Source organism: Haliotis rufescens, unplaced genomic scaffold (genome assembly GCF_023055435.1).
Source record: "Haliotis rufescens isolate VD_foot unplaced genomic scaffold, xgHalRufe1.0.p SCAF_22, whole genome shotgun sequence".
Classification (NCBI taxonomy): domain Eukaryota; kingdom Metazoa; phylum Mollusca; class Gastropoda; order Lepetellida; family Haliotidae; genus Haliotis; species Haliotis rufescens.
Window position 1 is genome coordinate 9,549,712 of NW_025963913.1, and position 23,334 is coordinate 9,573,045.

At 42.2% G+C, this 23,334-nt stretch overlaps 1 protein-coding gene across 3 annotated transcripts in view; it reads right to left on the reverse strand.

The window, feature by feature from the left end:
• The window catches only part of LOC124114452 (ankyrin repeat domain-containing protein 26-like), a 792,436-nt gene that overhangs the window by 428,502 nt on the left and 340,600 nt on the right, over window positions 1-23,334 (reverse strand). For all 3 annotated transcript variants that reach the window (XM_046475021.2, XM_046475020.2, XM_046475019.2), the window contains exon 15: window positions 255-349. In XM_046475021.2, the coding sequence (XP_046330977.2) occupies window positions 255-349 (95 nt within the window). The remainder of the gene's footprint in view (window positions 1-254; window positions 350-23,334) is intronic.

Consider the following 23,334-nt stretch of genomic DNA (forward strand, 5'->3'; position numbering starts at 1 on the left):
GTTAAAAAAATTATATACTATTTTGATGTGACTACGACTTGGCCTGTGTAGTACCGGCCTGCGGTGTATAGTGACTCAGGCTTCTTGGCCGTTGTACCGGCCTACAGTGTTAAAAGAGTTAAGTGTGCCATGGGGGCACTCAGGTAAGGAATTCACCGTGCCATTACAGTTTTAGGTGTTCTCTCGGCACGATGGCACTAATAATTTCGAAGCCTGCATTATGATCATTTTAGTCTCAAAATCAAGAGACTTACTCATCGCTGCTTGCAGATCCCACATGTGAAGCTGTTTCTGACAGTTTATTGCGTAGTACAGGGACTTTTGACAGCTCCATTTCATCCTGTTCCATCTGAAATGTTAAAATATATAACATTTCATTAATAACTTACAACAATACCAGTGAACTACCCCAATTTGCAAAAAAAAACACCTTCAGTACATTAATCTGTGCACGGTAACCTCTCCTTTCCAGACATCCCCCAGATATACCTTACCCAAAGTTTCCACCATCATAATTATGTTTACCAGTAGATTTGAATCTATTGCATTGAGCAATTAATGTAATGAGACTAACTAGGAGACGTTTTTTTAGGCCTGCCATGCCCAGGTCACATTGCAACCCCAATCATTTGATGGTACTTGTCTCAGTCGAAAAATTACAATTTTGTATCTGCCAAACAATGGGGCAACTTGAGATATTGTTATATCGTACCCATAATTCACCATTTTGTCTGTTCACTGAGACATTGCCTCAGAGGCTTTTAACCATGTGCTTAGCTCAATTGCATTAGTGATTGTGAGTTCCCCTATAGTCGACCAGACTTTGGCTCCTGTGTGCATGTGCATCATGTGTGGTTCATGCATCATGTGAAATTTCATTTGGATTTAATGCAATGCCACGTTATTGTAAATGTACACCTCCACAATCACTATATTTAACTTTATTAATTAACTACGTTTATGTAGGTGTAGGTTACTCTAATGTGTGAAAGTGGTTAGATTGATGTACTATGTTGTTATATTAATGGATGCTCATGCATAACAATGTTTACTAAAAGTAGCAAGGTTTGTTGTCTGTCATAAGCTTCATCTGTTACTAGTGGATCAAACAAAAGGTAATTATGCAGGTGGTAGGCTCAACATTTCAAAGAAGGGGATGGTAACTTGTCGTCACTCCACAGTTAAGTCATCCCCTCACTGTCCTGGTTGAGAAGTAAACCGTAACTGGGCAATGGTAGTGTCAAAAGTTCTTGTGCAGTACTGGTGTGAACTCAACATCCCACATATTCTAGCACCTTTGGAAGGATGTCTCTTCCATGTTTGGTTTAAGATCCTGCATGAGATGGTAAGGTTCAGAGAACAAGTGCCCTGCTTTATAAATCACATGAAAGTTGCATCTTGTCTAGGTTAGTAGAGTAGAAGAATAACTCTGTTCTGGATCTAAGTGTGGGTAAACATGACCTTCCTTTCCACCAAATCAACTGAGTCACATGTAGCATGTGATGGTCTGAGTCTGAAGGCCTTCTATCATACCTCCCAACAATAAGTCAGCAATGACTGACACGAGCTGCATATGCAACACTGAGTGCACTGATGTCCAGCTTCTTGAACACTGACTCAGTCATTTGGTGAATAGGCAGTTGATCCATATCAATGTTAGAAACTGGCACTTGTCCTGTAGTCCTTGCCAAAGTGCCCAATAGTTAAGGTATCATAAGGACAAGTAGAAATTTGCCATTTCTAAGGGTTTTGCTATATGTTATCATTATAAGGACTAGTGGACTTAAAATGTTAGTTTCTACCGCTGCATATCTGAGTGGAAAATGACGTGTCTACCCTGGTTACCTTGGGACCAGCTGTACATTTGTTTGCACTCCATGCGACTACCGTCAGATGTCCTGTTCTCGTTATCTGAAATGATGGGTCACCATGTCCATTCGCCTTCCTGGTAGGAGAGAGATTTCCGTCTGTGATCACAATGGTGGGTCGTCATCCTGGGCCCACTCCTGTGCTATAATAACCTTGTGTACCATTTCGGTCTTCCTGTCGCAAACGGCTCAGATGTGGCAATATAATGTTTCCTTTGGGGATTTGATGGCTACTGGTCCACCTTGACAAATTCCAGCAAAGTGCTCTCTCTCGGGAGGTAGCGTGGCTGTTCCGACCATTTTCTCAGGTGCGGGGGTCTGATCCTTACAAAACGGTAAGTGGTCTTCCTTGACTGCAACCAGTGGTGTTGTCTTCAGTGAGACACTGTAGTTTTTCACTTCATATAAAACAATCTATGTATGATATTATTGATTTTTTTTGCCTCCGTAAAATTTTCATAGGGAAGTTGAATGAACAGTTGATAAAAAAATAAAAGTGTGAAATTTGTGATAAACATGACATGGCAATTAAATTGTATGTCCTATTCTGCTAGGCATTGTTTCTTATGCAGGGACTATTAAGATTACTGAAGTGAAAACCCTCAGAGGACCTAATCACCATATTGTTTGCGGATGTAATATTACTACATTACTGTGCGTCTTTTCTCATAAGCTAAGCTAGAAATAGCAATCAGCTGTACACACATTTTCTCAAGGGTGATTCAGTTGAAAGATACTCAATTACAAAATTGTACAGAATATTGCATGGAATAAATTGTATCTGAAACTACTATTACATCAGGAATAATATATTCTAATATATTATTTTGGTTGCAGCTTTTACCATATATATATTCAAAATAATAACAGCACAAGCATAGCACTTTGGCACAGTTGATTGCTATTGCCAGGTATTTTGTATGCATGGAAGAACTACAGTAGGCCTCAGTTTCAATTGCAATAACGTTATGTTGGCAGATATGCCACATAGTCAAACAAATATGACTTTAACAAGTCAGTGTGTGGCATTTATGCACATGCATCCAGTCTCTGTCAACTGAAATTCATTTCAAGATGTCAATAGTGGTAATCTGATCATTCGAGCTTCTAAAAACATTTTACCCTGAACAAATCCCAGCATCACCATGGTCACCAACCAAACAAGTGGGTCTCTCACAGTAATCCTGTGAGTGTGACCTTTCACGACTTGATCACTTGACTACCCCTTAAAGTTGCAACTTAAATAACACGATACTGGACTATATTATTCACGATAAAATAATAGTTTCAGATAGAATACTTCCGATCATTGCATCAAAATTCTTTGAATTGATATTAGTGGGTATTTTTTAACTGGAGCATAATACCTAAAGTACTCACGGAAATGAAAAAAACCCTGTTTTTCTCAATTTAAAAATCGACACAAAGTGTTACGTAGCTGTTAATACGAAAAAACAAAACAACTCAAAAAGTACTAGTCTGGATTTGCACTAGGTGTCATAGGTCACCTTGATCTACTTACACCTGGTTATGCCCTGTTTCACAATAGTCTGTTTTATTCACATTTTTACACACTTTTATGTGTAAAAAGGCATAAAAACATTTGATACGCTGTATTTGTGCCACAGCCCAATTAGTACTAATTTAGTTGTTTGAATATTTACATATTTTGTATATTAACTGCATTTATTTAAGATCTGAGGTCGAAAAAAAAGGGTTTTTTTTCATTTCCGTGAGTACTTTAGTTATATTTTATCTCAAATTACACATTTTTATTGACTAAGCTTGTTACCACCTGTTTCTTCACCACCTGTTTCTTCACCTGAATTCACTGAAGGGATATGATGTAGTTTTTTACTGCACATAATACTCGGTAATTTTCATTTTAAATGATGAATCCTAGTAAAATCCTAGATATTTTTTATATTTGTATACTTATCCTTCATTGCTCCTTAATGCATATTACTGCTTGTTCTTTGCAGAGAAAAGAGCTGTGTGAAGGTCTTTGCTTGAAGAAGTTGCTCCAACTAGCTGAGAGGCCAACCCATCACACAGCTCCCACGTGACCAAAGGAAGTGACGTCACGGATCCTCACATTACTCTGGAGTCCGAAACATCGGAAGGCATTGTGGGGAGGTAGATCTGCGATGGGTGGGTCCCTTTAGACGCCGTAATGCAGGATAAGTATACAAATATAAAAAATATCTAGGATTTTACTAGATTTTTTACTTATCCTGCATTACTCCTTAATGCATCTTTATCGGACGGAACCGGAGGCGACCATACCTTCAGATGTGGACTTTCATCTTTTATTTCTAGACTCTGTTCCCTAGCCAATCCTTGGCTGTGTGGTTGGCTTCGGGTGACCACTCCATGTATGGGAACCTCCAATTCCCTTAGCCCGTCCTCTGCTGTGTGGTCGGCATCAGGTGACCACTCCATGTATGGGAAACTCTGTTTCCCTCAGCCAGTTTTTCGGCTGTATGGTCGGCCTGGATGACCATTACATGGAAGGGAAGAGTCAGGAATGTTTTGTGTCCTGGTACTGGTACTGAGCAGCCTGACAATAACGCTCGGTTAGGTCGAGACTGGAGCACCGAGCCGTATGCAAATGAGGCATGAACCTTCTATTCCAGGGCTCACGCGAGGGGAGGTCGAAAGGCCGGCTCTGGACTTGGAGGCGTAGTCAATGATGTGCAGTACTGGTGATTTTCTGGGCCACTACTAACAGACCAAAGATGTGCGTGCCTTGCACATCCTCCAATGCGACGTCTCGCAGGTAGTGACTGGTGAAGACCGTGTTGGATCGCCAGAAACATCCCTCCATGATGGCGCGTAGAGAGCAGTTGCTGTGTAGCGCCATGGTGGAGGCGACTGCCCGGATCTCATGCGGGTTGTTGGAGCATGGGGGGTCCAATCCCGTGGCCTCATAGGCCTGGAAGATGATGGCTCATAGCCAGAGGGCGATCATGTTGCGGCTGACTTCTGCTCGCGTGGTCGCAGATACCGGTACGAAGAGGCATCGTCGTTGTCTACAGCTTTCCTTGGATCATCGGATGTAGCAACGAAGTGCTCTAACCGTACATAGACGGAGCTCTAGTTCATCTTCCGCGCCCACAATCGATGAAAGACGGGGGATGAAGAACGATCTATCGAGCTGGCCTGGGAGCTGATCCTTTGCAATGAAGTCCCAGCACAGGCCCAGATGCATGGCTCCGTGTGCTCCCTGCTAAAAGTGGACCCGTGTGATGTCTAGGGCGTGTAGCTCACTGACACGGGCTGCTGTGGCGAGCGCCAGTAGGAAGACCGTCTTTTTCATCAGATTGTAGAATGACGACGTTTCGAGTGGCTCGAAAGGCGCATCTCTCAGCGAGGTGAGAATGACGTTCAAGTCCCAAACTGGTGGACGGAACTTCGCCTTTTGGTCTTCCAGTCTGAATGAGCGGAGCAGTGCCTGGAGTTTCAGGGATTTTCAGCATGCGTCAATCTTTCGGAACTGCCAGGACGGAGTTGAGCGCCACAAGGTAGGTCATGAAGGTACTGCCCTTAGGCTTACGCTTGTGTCGCGGATGGAGCATGAACTCGGCCAGGAATTGAGGCGATGCAGATGTGGGGTCTTGGTGCTTGCCCCTGCAAAAGCTCTCGAAGGATTGCCACTAGTCATCATAAAGGCCCCTGGTGGTTGGGCAATGTGCCATCGTGATGGCCCTAGCCGCTCTGGCCGAGTAGCCTTTGGCGTTCAGTGCTCTCTGTAAATGGACCAGACATGAAGACATAACCTGTCTGGTCCTGGGTGTGTCTGTCTGCTCTGAGGGTGGATCAGCAGATTTGCCCAATCTGGGAGTAGCAGTGGGTTGACGTCAGACAGCTCTCTGAGGTCGACGAACTAAGCCTTCACTGGCCACCAGGGCGCGACCAAAGTCAGATCGAGGTTCCATGTCGATCTGATGTTCTGGAGGACTTTGGGAAGGAGTACAGGTGGCAGAAAAGCGTACGCTTTTAGTCCTTCCCAGGAGACACTGAAAGCGTCGACTGCCCAAGCCAGTGGATCCAGCACCGGAGTTATGTAGGTGGGGATCTGGTAGTTCTGGCTGTTGGCGAATAGGTCTATGTTGGGAAGACCGTGGTATCGACAAACAAGAGCGAAGGCGTCTGGGTGAAGTTTCCACTCTGTGGGAACCACTTTGCCTGGCCGAGATAGGGCATCCGCCAGGATGTTTCGGCAGCCTGGGATGTGGTGGACCTGGAACTGAATCGCCAGATGATCCACCAGGTGAAACATTTGGAACGTCTGTTGAAGGAGCGAAGTCGAATAAATCGTTCCTTGGTTCCGAAGGCACCATACGAAGTGATGTTGTCCGTCGAGATGGAGAGCCGGGCGTGTCTGAAGGCCTGCTTCCAGTGAGCAATGGCCAAGATAAGCGCTTCCAGTTCGAGGTTGTTGATATGCCACAGGCGCTGATTGGCGGACCACAGCCCCGAAACGACCTGTCCCTCCAGGTGTGCGCCCCATCCCTGTAGGGACGCATCTACGAATAGGCGCAGAGAGGTCGTAAGCCCTGTCAAGGAGACGCCGCCTAAGACATTCGATTCCACCGTCCACAACCGGAGATGCTTCTTGAGATGATCCGGGAGGACGATGGGTACGGAGGGGTCCTGGCGCCTGATGTAGGGTGCTAGGAGCATCTGAACTGGGTGCAGTTGGAGCCTTCCTCTGTAGGTCAAGTCCTGCGCTGAGGCTAGGAGGCCCAGGAGGACTTGCCATTGACGCAGAGTGTGTGGTCTCTGGTCTCTGGGTACAGAGTTGAGATCGAGGTCCGTCTGGAACAGGCCCCCGATGAACTGAAGGCGATTTGAGGGTGTCGACTTCCTGAGGTTGATCTTCCACCCCAGTTGGTGTAGGAGCCAGAGGGTGAAGTCCCTGTGGTGGAGTAGAGTGACAGGGTCCCGATGGTCCAGTAGGCAGTCGTCTATGTACGCCTCAAACTGGATGTCCCGGCAATGGAGGTACGAGGCTATCTGCTTGGTGTGAATAGCCATGGTGCCGAAGAAATTCCAAATGGGAGGACCGACCATTGATAATGGACTCCCATGAAGATGAAGCAGAGGAATTTCCGGTTGTCTGGATATAAAGGGACATGTAGGTAGGCATCCTCGATATCCAGGCTGACGAGCGCCTCCTGTGTCTTGATCCAAGATCACAGTAGCCTGAGCGTAGTCATCCTGAAGTAAGGTGGATGCGCCAGGTAGTGTTTGTTGAAAGCGGTGAGGTTGTGGATCATCCTGTGTTTGTCTGTGGTTGACGCAAAAGGTCTCTCTTGAACTCTGGATACCAATTCGTGGTAGTGAGTTCGATCAGAGCGGCGCTCATGTGGGAGCGCATCTGTTCCACTTGTCGTTGGAGGTAGGATATAACCGTAGTTAGATGGTCAATTTTATGGGGGTTGTCGTAAGTCCTGCAGTATAGCCTTGGAGGACGACGCCTTCAGTAAGAGAGGTTTGAGCGTGTGGCGAATCTGGGTTTCCACGTAGGCGAGTTAGCTGTCAGAAACTTGGACTGAGGTGGGGCGGTTCGATCCCGTCATGCTGTGCATGTCCTCATATAAGGAGTTAGCGTGGTCCGCAACTTGAAGAGAGTGGACTGGGAAGTCATCTCATCTATAACGTGGGGCCCTGAAGGAAGGAGTCAGTGAGAGCTTACTGAAGTCCTCATCCAGAGCTGAGATCATGTTTCTGATCAGTGAGTGAGTGAGTGAGTGAGTATGGTTTTACACCGCTTTTAGCAATATTCCAGCAATATCACGGCGGGGGACACCAGAAATGGGCTTCACACATTGTACCCATGTCGGGAATCGAACCCGGGTCTTCGGCGTGACGAGCGAACGCTTTAACCACTAGGCTACCCGACCGCCCCCTTCTGATCAGTTGGTCAGGAGGGATCAAGGTGGGGTCCGCACGGATGTCCGTCTTGCTATCGACCTCTAGGCCAGGCAAGGGAGCGATTGCCTCCAATCTGTCTGCCAGCCAGTCTGCGACTTGGTCAAAACCCAGGTGGGATTTTTCCGTCCGTAGGGGTGTCGTCATAACTAGGGATGAAGGTGCCCTCCGAGGAGTCGGATCGATAGCCACTAGAGCTTCTGCGAACCGGGGAGCGGATCCTAGATCTGTGACCCTTTCTAGCAGATCAGCTGTCACTCCGCCATGAGGATGTACTTGGGGAAGTCGAGTCCGCGGAGTGACGAGCGGTAGAAGGCATCTGTGAAGTCGGCTGACGTGGCGCTGTGTAGATAGGCGCCAGCTGAAAGGCCGCTTAAGGAGGCGCTTGTAGAGGCGTCTGTAAAGGCGCAGGCGTCGACGGCTGTCTGGCCTGTAAGTACTGAATTTACTGGAGGAGAGAGGCGTCTATCATAAGCGTCTCTGCCGCAGGCGGGGGCGCCTGTGGGAGATCAAGCGTCTGTCCGGTGGATAGTATTGGCGCCGCCTGATATGTGAGCGCCACGCCAGGCGTCAAGGTGGTTGCCGCTGAAAAGGTAGACGCTGTGGTGGTCGTCAAAGTGCTCTGGATAAAGACTGCGACCATGGGGTCCGACATCAAGGTAGCCTTCTAGTCATCCTAGAAGGCCAATCTTGTAGGCGAATTCTCGGAGCGGTCTGACATCGTGCGCCGGTGTTTCCTGGCTTGCTGTAAATCTGTGTTTTTTACACACACAGAGTTACTGACTGAAAGCTGTGGGTGAAAGCAGTAAACAGTCTTTACATCGGTGACCCTGGAGACATAGAGATGTACAATTAAGGCACAGGGGGTGGGGACCTTTGAGCAGGAGGGCATGATATCTGCAACGATGCAGTGTAAAATCACAGTGCGTCCCCGCCCGTAATGAATGCTATAATTTGTTTATCCCACTGTGTGGGTTTATGAAACAAATATTACGACAAACGTGAGACAACATACAACAAAACAAAAAATGCTTGCGAGGATACGCCAATCGTGTGGTAGCAAGCAAAAGAATATAGAACGCAAACCATTTCACTAACTGCTGGCTACGTAAAATATTCAAGATGGCTACTTGGAACAACAAGACACCTGGCATTATGTTTTCTTTTGAGAAAACGCCATTAAGTGTCTAATAACGTTATGCATATGTTTATCAAACATAGAATGTACAAAATACAAACCGTAGGCACAACACAAAGACAACAAGAGTTTGTCACTAACGTGGCTATATCCCCGGCTCCTGTTTCAGAATTTATGACATAATTAAATCTAAACAAACCCTAGCCTTTTTTAACCGAGGTGGAACTTGTCATGGAAATTGTAAAAAAAAGAAGAGTTTGGAACCTAAGTCCATCTTGCTGCCATGGAAACGTAAAAAAATAAAAAATTCTAAAATTCAGCATATACCTGACAAACCTGCAAAGTTTGAGGAAAACAAATTGAAAGGTTTCTGAGTTATGCTCCGGAAACGAACCCTACCCTCGCAGAACCTAAGTCCATCTTGTTGCCATGGAAACATAAAAAATAAAAATTTCTAAAATTTCTTAATAGCAAAAGGCACCAGTTCAGCATGTACCTGAACAACCTGCAAAGTTTGATGAAAAAATATTGAACGGTTTATGAGTTATGCTCCGGAAACGAAACGTGACGGACGGACGGACGGACGGACGGACGGAGCCCGTTTCTATATCCCCCGCCAACTTTGTTGCGCCGGGGATAAAAAACATTAACTCATAGCAAACACGTGTGGGTTTGAATCAGTTTATGTTACAAAAAAAAAAACAGGTCTTCTCTCATCAAGTGACAAGAGTAATGTGAGGATCCTTGACGTCACTTGGGAGCTGCGTGATGGGCTGGCCTCTCAGCTAGTTGGAGCAACTTCTTCAAGCAAAGACCTTCACACAGCTCTTTTCTCTGTCAAGAACAAGCAGTAATATGCATTAAGGAGTAATGCAGGATAAGTAAAAAATATGAAAAATATATATTCTAATCCTATTTCAGACTCTGATATGCTATAGGCTATAGCGCTGTAGATCGTGATAGGTAGGCTGAGCATGTACTGTTGTGTTGGTTATCTACAACTCCACCTCGGTTAAACGCCTGATCGTCTTTAACACTCATCAATTATTTGGACCCCAAAGGATGCGTTGTAGCGAGTGATCACTCTTGCCACCACGAATATGCAGTCATGTGCATTTACATACCCTGTACCTAAAAAATATCAATAAAAACATACTATATGCACAGATTTCTTCAAAAACAACACTCATATATATTTAATTTGACAGTTATTTCATCACTGGTCTTTGTCATGATAAATTAATATTGTCAACATGGCCAAAACAAGTCAAATAATTAGGGCTCCAAGCCTGAAAGGCTGTAGAGCCCTATTGTAATCGTTGTGTTTATTATTATTATTATTATTATTATTATTATTCCGCCGTTTTTTGCACGAGACCTACAAAAACATCCAGTAGCCAGGATGGCTTCAAAATCAACAGCAACATCGGCACCAACGTGTCGCAGAAACCAGCAAAAATCCAAGGCCATAGGCCCAATGGCTAAGGGCAGATAACTCATCAATGTTTTAACTTCAGCAGCAATTATCTTCGAAACTAAACTCCAGATTTGCCATGCGGCAGCGCAATCAGATGCCCATCATTTTGTACTGCAGGACCATGGTAGCTACAACGCACCGTTTGGCAGCCATATTGGATTTAACGGTTTTGGCACTTTCTTTCACCATTTTTCTCAGTACCTGTATCTCAAAATCTGCTCAGCTCAAACTACCAGCTCAAAATCTTCCAAACTTTCGATACTTTGTGTCCAAGTACCATACTAAATACTTCCGAGAAAAAAATACTCAGGTCAAAAGTCATTCATTTTTCTGATACCTGATGTCCTGGCGATTCCAGAACACCAAACCGTTTGTCTGTAGCTAAACGGACAACGAAACTACAACGTTTTAAAGAGGGAACTCTTTGGCACCCGCCCATAAACTTGCCAGATAGCAGAACTCTAAACATTAATATCTCGGCTAATATAGGGCCGATTTCGCCCAACTTTCGTGTGTGTTTGTAGACTGGGCTTGTCCCATGACATACCAAATTGTAGCCAAATCGCATTGAAGGCTAAGAAGAGAAAAATGAAAAGTTATTCATCTATAACAACACACTTTAAACCTATTGTACCTAACCAGATCTTTCAATAACTGTCAGACTAGGCACTCTTTAGTATTTAAATATGCAGTTCAATATTGAAATGCATTCACAAAATCCCAAGTCCAACATACACCAAACTGTAATCTGACTTTGCAAATGTCATTTTGTGGGGGAAACAATGATATTTTACGACACTTCAAACTTTTCAGTAAAGACACTGAAAGAAGCGTCCTGTCTCTTGACGCTAAACGCTATAGTATTGTTGGTAAACCTGTGGTATAGGTTTCTGGATTTCATTAACAAGTACGTGGACTTTGTGTATAATTTTCAGGGAACTGCGATTCTGTTCATCTGCTGTGGAGTGCCGAGATCACTTGTCAGTATTAGTGAGATACAGTGTACATTCTGTTGGTGAACAATGCAAGAAGAAACGGACTATAGAAATATATTTTTAAAGCAGTGAAAGAAGCTGCAGTAATATCTTGGAATAAGCCCCGTTCACAGCATTTCAATCTCCTTAGAACACTCATAACGTGCTCACAACGGACTTCTCGAATAGGCATACTTATTTCTTGAACTAGTACCGACCCGGTGATTCAGTGATGTGATGTTTTGCCCTGTTTCCTGGTGAACTGCAACTGTGTTCTATGGCTATGGTTTTCGGATTACAGCTTAGCTACTACTGGTCCGATTTCGACCAAATTTCGTGTGTGTATCTACACTGGGCTTGCCCATAGCCATGTTTAATTGTAGCGGCATAAAATTGAAGACTACGGAAAGAAACATTAAACAGGATTCATCTATAACACCATACTTGAACCTATTGTACCTCAGCAGATCATCCAATAACTGTCAGACTAGGCACTTTTTAGTATGTACTCATCCGAATTATACATATACCAAATTGTGATCTGAGAGACAAAGTGATTTTATGACGTTTCCAAGTGGTTCATTGAAGACACTGAAAGAAGCAGCAGTATAAATTTACAAACAAACCCTGTTTGTTGTTTGAAAATGCTATCATCTCCAAAAGGCATATTTATTTATTTGCATAATACAGGACAACGTGACGTCTGTTCTGTGATTCTGTGTCATATTCCCTGGTGAACTGCAACTGTGTTATTCCTACGCTTTACCGATTTCACTAGTGGCAGAGAGACATACTTACTTATCTATAGAAAGCATGTGCGTACAACATGTCAACATGCTGATTTGGCTATGTCCGAAGGTGGTATTCTCGGCAGTGAATCAGGGTCGTGCTTCGATGGTATAGCCCCATGGACAAATGAACTTCAAACATATTGTCTATAAGCACCGAAACCCTGCTTCAGCTGGCACTGACAAGGTGTAAATCATGGTAAGGGCCAACCAGCCACTGTAACATTATAGCCAGACAGCAGTAGCGCTATATCGCGGTGATTGACCTGCTTGTACCAGTCAATGCACTCAGTAAACTGCATTGTTCATCAGGTCTTTGGGTTGCGTTTGACCCCATCACTTTTCTCGGTTAATACAAACTGTGAACACATGATCCATAACCATCTAAATACTAATTGCTTCAATGTGCACTCAGGATAGATGATATGTATAAGAGTGAACAGTAGTGCATATATCATTCCTGATACCGGAAGTAACTTATGAGTCAACTGGGATAACTGTCTTAAAAGTAATCACATTGAGCCATTAAAAACTCATTTTCATTGGTTTAGTTCTCTGTTTAACCAAAGTGAGATATTGTGAAATGCACTACCATGAATGTAAACAAGCATCAGCACTTTTATTTGATATCGCTTGGAGCCCGCATCGTTGCTTGCAACTATATTTTATTTTGTTACTGTCTCACTGAATATAATTAAAAATATATCAACTGCTGACTTCTTATTGTATTCATGAATAAATATTTGTATTTGCTACTCTATATTAGTGGTTTGTATCATATTCACCTCATTTCATATTCATTGCAGGCCTACTGTTAATGGATAGTTGACAGCAAAGAGGACCCTTTGAACAAATTCAGGTGTTGTCATTCGTGGGAACATACATGTGAAGTTTCAACTTCATTGGTTCATTGGTTTCTGAGGAGGTGATATTTGCAGTGCAAGGAAATCCATTTTGGGGGACTTTTAGGAGCGTGGTCAAGGACAAAATTGTAAATTTTACAGTAAATTGTATATTTATAATACTTATCCTATCTCAGTTATGCATTTCATCCTTCTTCCAATCCTTATGTGGGAATGTCCTAAAACAAAGTTTCTAGCTTCTAAGCTCATTTCACCCAAACACCCCTTGCATCGCCATGGCGACCACTCTAACAATCAGGTCATGAACCATATCTAGTGCAGCCTGATGTACAGAATCTGATCACCACATCATTCTCATTCTTGGAGCTGACAGGCAAGTGTAACTCTGATGCGGGGATGGATGGGCTGGCATAAATCCTGTGAGATAGGATAAGCATTATAAATATACAATTTACAGTAAAATTTACAAATTTTAAAACTTTTCCTACCTCACTCTATGCATTTATCCCAAGGTACGACGGTGGGTAACAGACTTACCCTAGCCTGTATTCGTCATAAAAACCGTGAGATACATACGAGGAAGCTGGTGCTAAACATGCTTCAACCCTAAGATTGTCACACATTCGTGTTCGAAGATAAAAACTTATGATCTTATGGGTGGATCACTGCACTTTGGGAGCTTACCCCTTTACACTACTAGGACACAACATCATGCCATCGGGTATAACATGCGATGTGTATCTTCAATAAGGACATTGTTCATGGTTTTGAAGTAGACAAATTATTCAAACACGACTTGTAACAAATCCGGAAGGGGTCTCCAGTCACTTAGTTCTACAAGACAAACCCCGACATACACTCAAGGACATTTGGTGGATTTGCTTGGCATGTCATTTCATGCTTTGTTGAACTGAAGGACAGAAGTATGCTAAGACAAGATGAGGAAACGATCAACAACATCCATGAGGATCTTCAAACCAATACTGAGACATCACATGCTCAAAGCAGAGGTGAGCAAGTAAGGGTTTGGGACACCGCTGAAACAGCCGTACCTTATGGCGACTTCATTGAGGAAGACCATTGTCTCTACAGATGAGTTTTTATGCCTCTCCATTGAGGTCTCAATCTGGGAACAGGAGTGGGTCTCAATTATCTATTCAAGCTGTACACGATACGAAATATGTGACTGTAGTGAGTAGTGCTTTATCAGTGTTGACTGGCTGTCATTAATTGTTGAGCCAGGACTAGTGGCCCGAAGAGTCCTTGGATATCAGTTACTAACCGTAAGTAGTGGGAGGCGGAGACTGTATCAGACTTCCAGAATCATCATTCCATTGAGGGAGCAATTACTATGCAGTGCCATCGTGGAAGCGACAGCTCTCGTCTTGTGAGGATTCAATGTCTGAGGTGGAGGCAAACCCACAAAGGTTTAGGCATGGAGGATTGTAGATTGTAACAAAAAGGAGACCGTTGTACATGAGACCTCAGAGGTAGCTGTAACGGTTCAGGGGGTGGGTATTGGGGTACAGCTTTGGGTAGCGAATTGTGGATCACTCCCAATACCACCAACCACACAGTTTTAATTATTTAATTTTTCAAGAATAATTTCACAATTAGGAACTGCACAATAACATTTATTAAATTACAAGAATATAATTATTCTTTTCAGTATTTCATTCAGTTAGGAAGATGTACAATAAATATAAAATACTTGAATGTCAACTCACATTTCTCGGTTTGAACCGGCTTTATCTCTCTCGTCTCAGAAAATCTACAACCGATCAAACTGTCAACAAAGTGACGTCATACCGGAAGTAGTCTCTCGCACGAGGATACGGTCGGTGGAACGTGGGGAAATTGCACTCCACCAGTGACAGAAGTTATTTTACTTCGTGTCACACGGCTATGTAGTAATATACAATGCATTTAGATGGACTAGATGCACTTTTGTAGCCATACAAGGCTGATTTTAGCCATTATGCTACAAGAAGTAGTTTCGTGGAACAGACCAACGAATATAGGTGACGTCACACGAACTATCATGTTGCCAAATCGAAACAGGTGATTTAGAACGTGTTCACATTTTGTTTTTGCACATTAAACAAACAGTCAGTAAAATCAGTGGTGATATAGCGTATTTTCTTGAGTACAGTGCGCACTTTTTTTCGAAAAAACACAGCTGTGTAGAAGGGGGTGCGCATTATACAGGAATTATGAGTTTGGATGTTTTTTTCCCCCATGGAAAGACATTACCGTGAGCACGAAACACCGGAAATACCATGTCAACAAATCCATACTGAAGTACGCAAAATAATCATGTAATTACACTGTCTGGCTATAAAAAGTGTTCTTTGTATATCTGGACTTATGTTTGTAACTTATTTCATTAATTTTATTCAAAATTCCTTTAAATATTGTTTTTATTAATTTCGGCGAAATCGTGTGTGAAGTGATCGGAAGATCGCACAACTCACCGTTATTAACAGCAACCACGGTCAGAATACCGCTATTGATGCCTTGAAACGAACTTTAGTTGACAGAGAATGGATACATATATCATAAATGACATACTTTGACTCGTTAAAAGTCATATTTGTTTTTGTTTGACGATTCTATGTCAACATGAAATTCTCGCGATCACGTGCGCGTGAGCCTTGACGGTGACTGGTCAGACTGGTTCCATGTAAAAAATAATACCCAGGAATAGCGATCAGCTGCTTCGCTTAGGGTTATTATTATTTTAAATATGTTTAGTAAAGGCTACATATAATTAAGAAAATAATGGAATATATTATTCCTGATAAAAAAAATAGTTTCAGATACGATTGTTGCCAATACTTGCATTAAAAATCCTATAAAGTTATATCATTGGGTGTGTCTTGACCGAATCACCGGTCGATTCCAAGAAAACGTGTGTACAGCTGATTGCTGTTTCCGGCTTAGTTTACGAGAAAATACACAAGGTAATCTTAATCCCTAGATATAAAACAATGCCTAGCAGAACAATAAATACTATTTAAACGGTAAATAAACATGTCTGGTGATTTTTTATCTCAAATTTCGAATTTGTACTGACGAAGTTTCTTATCACCCGTTCGTTTGGCGGACTTCGCTGAAAGGGTACGGTGTAATTTTTTTCTGCGCATAATATTCAAATTTCTTTTTTTCCAAAATATTGGACCCGCTAGAGGGGGGTGCGTATTATACATGGGTGCGCACTATACTCAAGAAAATACGGTACGTTAATTCATGTAGCAATAACGTATATCTTTACGGTAGTATGCTGTATCACATACAACATATACAATATGATTCATCTCACTGTCTACTGACCGCAATGTACAAAAGGCTTGTACATTACAGTAGCCATCTGTGATATCGGGAAAAACAACCTCTTCCGAGATCGTCAGAATAAACACTATTCTGTCGAGGATGGTCAATCCGGACAGGACAGGGAGTCTACTGTGACATTGCTGATCCCCGAAATGTGTCGAGCTCTGACTTGGATGCAAAACACATCGATCAACTGAAAGAAGTCCATCGTCAGAGCCAGCAGGGAGCAGGACTTGGTGGATCCCATCTTGTTGATGTACCAAAAGACTGATGTTGGACTGGATCATGAGTCCTGACAACTGAAGAACTTGCGCCCAAATGGAGATTGCTAGAATGACTTGAATTCGAGTTTGTTGATGTGGAGGGTCGATTCTATTGCTGACCAAAGTCCTGATGTCTGATGATCTTGCAGGTGCGCTACCCAACCATTTGTCGATGTTTCCACGAACAGGTGGTGAGTTGGTAGATAGTTCGTCTTGGATAGCCACCATTGCAGATGACCGCACAGGTACAACGGGAGCTGAATGCAGACCAGACAATCGTTGATCTGAAGATAAAGTATGAGAAAACACTGAATTGGACATAGTTGTAGTCGACCTCTCTGGGTAAGAGCTTGTGCCAACGTCAAAAGACCGAGTAACGGCTGCTATTGTCGAAGATGTAAAAACAATCTTCTTCCACCTGTCTGGAAGAATGAACATCTTCTTAAGATCAGTGTCGAAAAGAGCTCCGATGAACTGCAGTTGACGAGAGGGTGTGGTCTCAGACTTTTCTGTGTTGACTAGCCAATCGAGATGCTTGACTAGACCATGTAGACCCCTTGTCGAATGATGGTACGAAGGAGTGCGAGAGACATCAAGCGAAAATGAGCAGTCAACTGTGTTGTCAACTGTGTGGCCGGATACACCCTTTGAGTGGCATGGATGTTGTTGGAGGGACTCCTATGAGTGGCAACCGTTACCCACCCTGGAGGATTTGAGACACGAAGGGATCGTCCAGGATGGTCCAGTTGGCAGCAAACTGACTTAGTCTTCCGCCCACTGGTGTAAGAGTGACAGGTATGACTGGAAGCGGAAGGTCCCAGTCATCCCAGAGACTGGTGGCATCACTTAGAGGAAACATCGCCCGTCTTGGGCGACTCTACAAGATCCTTCGTAGAGGTGAAGGTGACTGATCTTGGAGTTGAGGCTTTGTAGCCTTGTCCTCTTCCTGGTCCTCCACCATGAAAGAAACGATTTTCCACTAACTACATTGCGGAGATCCTGTTGGGAGGGGTTGAATTGGGACAACTACAGACCTGCCTCTGCTGGTCCTCCAGTTGTTGCCTTTGAAGTCAACAGTAGGTGAGTAAACCTCTTTGCCGTAGAGCGGTAAGTGATCCCAACTGATGTGTGATAAGGTCAATGATGTCCTGGAATTTGCTATGGATCCCTCTGATGTAGGCTTCTGCTCACGTCTCAGCATGGGCCACGGACATAGCTACTGCATCTGTCACCAAAAGTATGGTGGACAATAAGGGCAGGGTCCTTCTGTTGGTGACATCCAGATGAACTAGATCCTGATCATCAATAACGGATGTAGTGGAGGACAGCTTCGGGGCGAGGGTCGCGATGTTACCCATGTGTCGGTGATGTTGAACTGGGGCATAGACAGTTTGTCCTTCTGACAATGGAAGGCGGCAAAGGCCAGATCTAGCTTTTTCAGGAGATCCGTCATGATCGACGCTGGAGGCAATGTGAGGCTATGATCCCATGAATTCGGAAAGGGGTCAGTCACTGGAGGAACAGTACTGGTTTGAAGGGTCAGTCACAGGAATTTGAGGTGTCACGACCAGGGAGTAAGACTTGTTGAGTGAACGCTGGTCTGGATGTGAATCAATAAGGGACGCAGAACGTAAATGAGAGGAAGAACAATGTCGATCTTAATATTGATCTTCATGTCGGAGTACGGCCGATATCGATGATCCCCATATCAATCTGGTGTGGGTAAAGGATAGTATCGCATAGGCTGGTATCGATGGGATGGAGATGGATATCAATCCCAGTTGAGGTCCCTCTCATAACCATAATTTCGAGAAGAGTTTCTATAGGGATGCCGTTGAGATTCGAGTCCGAAGAACGCAATCGATCGAGATGACAATGACGGTCGGTAGAACGGGAGCGACCATGGTCATAACAGACCGATCCAGTCCCGCCTACAAGCTGCCATCCTCGTTTTATGCGTTAGGGGGGACAACCACTGGCAATTCGCTAGGCCATCACAGCCGGTGAAACTTGAATACGCGGGCAATGAATTTGGCTTAGAAATGTTTTGTTACCAGTCATGTGTCAAAAATATCTAAAGAGATTTATATATGATCTGTTTTGGGTTCTATTTTAGAAGTCAAATTGCATATGGGGAGTGAGAATGAGTCATATGTCCGATGCTATGGTGTATCGGTCAAGCAGAACATAATATATTATCAATATATAGCATGTCAATAATATATTATTCATTTGAGGGTGGGGTAACTAAATTTTGTTTTTACTTTCCATTGTAATTTAAGGGAATGGAAAGTACTGGAAACCGTAAACACAAGCACAATTTACAAATCATGTGGATATCTATAAATAGATTGTCAAGTTACCTTGCCCACGTTTTTTGTCTGTTCTAAGTAAAACAAATATAACCTGAAAGACAGAGTTAGTGGGTCTTTTTTATGAATAGAAAAACAAAGAACAGTTGATAAAATCAAAGCAGTACATTATTTCCCCTTATTGCTACATTGGTTTTAATTATATAATAAATGAATAATCATGGGCATTATATGTGAACATAAGTTTTGTAAAGATGCTTATACTAAAACCTTTAATGGTACTGTATATGACCGCGTATGAGCCAAATTTTGAGGACCAGAAAAAAGATTCTGTAGAAAGGGGTCGGCTTATCCACGGGATACACTTTCATGATAGTATTTTTCAGATCGTGATCTGTCAGAAACATCGCCTGAATGACGGTCCGATAGATCACAACTTCCCGAAAGTTTGGAAGTTGCCACGACTAGAGCCATTATTGTTATAAATTATCAATAAAGTTATTATAATACACCAATGTTGTCATTATTAAAAAAATGTTATGCATGTTACTACTTCGGATAATAAGTTTTCAATTGAATGTTCATCCGCGGTCATATACGGTAGTTATTCATAAAATATACTTTAATCCATAAGATATCAAAATATAATATTATTGCAATGTTCTAAATCACCTAAATATTAAACCATAAATACTCTGTCACGTAAACCAAAACATTCAATAATTATCTCTATTGAAATAATGTTAATCTAAATGCCATGTAAGCTATGACTTAATTTGTGTGTCAAAGTATCAATGTAAACAAACCTTTATCCCCCATAAACCAACTATATAAACATAACACAAAAATAACATTGTCTCCACCACTTAATTACCTCTGTATTCAATAAGTCTAGACAGCACCCTAATTACCTCGTGTTAATCATCTAAAACAATAGATGTCACCTGCCAACTAGTTTCATATAGCGTCATAGCATACATATCTCGAGGCTCCAATTTGTGCAGTGACAACAAAAACAATTAAGTACGATCAAATGTTTATTATATACAAGACATGGCATAAGATTCGGGGGCTGACTGGAAAGGTAACTTACCCAGCGGGTAAGTAGTATAAAAAGGCAGCCCTGTGGGTTGCATAAGTAAGTTTGAAACATATATGAAAATGATTTAGAACCCTGCAGGAAGGTAAATATTTTAGTAAAAAGGTTATACCTGATAAGAAAGGTTGCCCTGCGGGCAATGTAATTTAGAGACCCTGCGGGTCAGTAGAAAGCAGGGGTAGGGACTTCTCGCGCTACATGTATTTCGATTGCGAAAACGTTATGTTGACATTTAATAGTCAAACTGCCTCAAATATGACTTTTAGCGAGTCATGGTACTGCATTTATGATATGCGTATCCATTCTCTTTCAACTAAAGTTCGTTTCCAGGCGTCAATAGCGGTAATCTGACCGTGGTTGCTGTAAATTACGGTGTGTTGTGCGATCTACCGATCACTTCGCATAGGATTTCGCCGAAATTATTGTAAACATTATTATAATTATTGAATGAAATATTAAATAATATTAATCAAATATATTGCAAAATCTAGTCCCGATAAACAGTGAACAATTCTTTTTATTACCAGATATTATAATGATAGGATTAAATTGCGTTCTTCAGTTCGGATTTGTTGACTTGTATTTCCGGTGTTTTGTGATCGCGGTGATCAGCTGATAATGTTTACTGATAACAGGGAAAACATCGTGTCATTGGAAAACTTGAGTTTACTAAAAATCTTAGTAAATTTTGGGAGCCATGCTTTACCGCGCTATAACCGAAGCGCTCAATAACGAGGGAACACTGTACGTAACAACTTGTAATGTGTGTGAAAAGTGGTACGAAAATACGCTATTTGAAGGGGGCGTGACCTAAATGCAAATGTCCGATTGGGATTTTAAATTTTCCGGACCCCTGGTAAAAAGGGTGATACCCTGCGGGTATGAGTGAAAATGAAAATACTTTGGGGGCCGCAAGCCAATAATAATAGTTTACAGAATGATTCACTTGCGACTTGCAAAGCCCCTTCTGAGCCAGCCCCTTGGTGGAGATGGGGATGGATGGAGGGTCGTAATGACAGCTGAGAGAACAATGGAAACAAGCTGAACGACATTGAGGCTCTTGTTGTTAATATAGATAAATAGATAAACAAAATGACGTCACATCCGTAGTACTGAGCATGCTCTGTAGAAAAAATATTGCATTCTGGGATAGAAAATAGTAACTTCATACAGAGAAGAAATGTGATCATTCACAGATGATTCTGAATGATAAATGACAACTGGAAATAAAGGGAAAAACCTTACGTAGGTGACAAATAAATACTTCTGTTGTGTAGACATCAATGTTAACAAGAATTTGCCACTAACGTGGCTTTATCCCCCGACCCGGTTGCAGAATTTATGACATAATTAAATCTAAACAAACCCTAACCTTTTTTAACTGAGGTGGAACTTGTCATGGAAATTGTACAAAAAAGAAGAGTTTGGAACCTAACTCCATCTTACTGCCATGGAAACGTAAAAAATAAAATTTCTAAATAGCAAAAGGCACCAGTTCAGCATGTACCTGACAAACCTGCAAAGTGTCATGAAAAAATATTGAACGGTTTCTGAGTTATGCTCCGGAAATGAAGCGTGACGAACGTAAGGACGGATGGAGGTACGGACGGACGGACGGACAGAGCCCATTTCTATATCCCCCGCCAACTTTGTTGGGCGGGGGATAATAATAGGTGAAAGGCTATGTTGATCACTGCACAAACAAATATATAAAATTAACATATAGTTCCAAACCTTATAAAAACATTCGCATAAATGTTAATCCCTAATATGGTTGGTCAACACAACCTAACCTTGTTGTGATTGGTCAACTTACTCAAACCCATGGTAAAACCACATTGAAGTTAGTATAAATATGGGTCCAGAAGAAGTGATCAACACAGCGGATCTCGAAAATAAAGACCCCCAAAAGTAGTATAGGTAATAGGGGTTCTACCGCAACTCCACTGGAGTCAGATTTATATACCTATACTGCTACTACAGGGGGAATTTTTTATGTCAAAATGCTGATGCGATTTAACGATAGTCATGAGATTAATCTTAATTGTAATGAAAATATTCTCTATTATTTTTATTGATACGTATACCATTATTTTTAACGAAGTGATATTCAACATTTTTACTAAGTTCTTCGTTCATTTTACTAGGAGACCAGACTATATACTCTTCTTGGTAATTGGAAAGAAACAATTGATGACTGTATTTGGTTGGTTTGACATCACTGATATAATATATACCTTGTGGTAATTCTCTCCATTTGATAATTTTGTCCCTGAGCATAAATGTTTCGATAGCTTTTTCGAGTTCTTCCTTTGTTGGTTTGTAATTCTCCATTATTATATACTTATGTAAGCATTCTTCTAAATGAATGTATGATTTTATGTGGTGTGATCTAATGATAGTAAGCAATCTATTTTTAATCTCCAACCAGTTCTTTGGTTTTGGCACGGAATAATTGACGCGCTTGTTGTCTCCCCTGTTCTATGAACTTTTTTTTCTCGTCTTCGCTAATACCACTGGTCTTATGAGAATTAGATCGAATCTCCTGCTTCATTACGTTGTATTTGGTGAGTTCCAACAACATTAAACGAAACTCCTTCTCGGATATCTTACAATCAACCATTACTGTTGAAATATGATCCTCAATGCTGTTCAACTTTGCTTCGGCGAGTATCCGAATATTATCATGTTTAATGCTTTCTTTTGCAACCTACGAGAAATGAATTTTATCATTATTCCTGCCAGTCCTGAGACTCTGGCCGCTATTTCCATGCCAAGTACGATAGGCGTGGCGATTATAGTTGATAATAAACCGACACCGGCTACACCGAGTCCCATGCCAGCTGTTACAAGCAAGGTGTCAACTCCGTCCAGAGCATTCACGGCTCTGCGATACTTTTTATACAATCCAAGTCTAAACTCCCTCTCCTTATCTATTCGATGTTTTATGTTGCTTATTTGATGTAATCGAAATCCATCAACAGTATCCATCTTTTCAGATGCCTCATCGAGCGCCGGATATAAACCCATAGTGTATATAATTATATCATATAGTAGTCCTTAATTGGTCTTGCTTAAATGTTTTGAGAGTATACATCAACCTTATCAAATGTATATTATACGGCATGAATATCTTAGTAAGAGAAATGCTGTCACTTTTAATAATTTGGACCCCCTCAAGGGTTGCAATGGGTGATGCTCCAATATGAATAATACTACAACGTTGACGTTGGTGTTTCTTTAGCCATTTAATTGATAGACCAGGTAATATTTCCAAGGCAT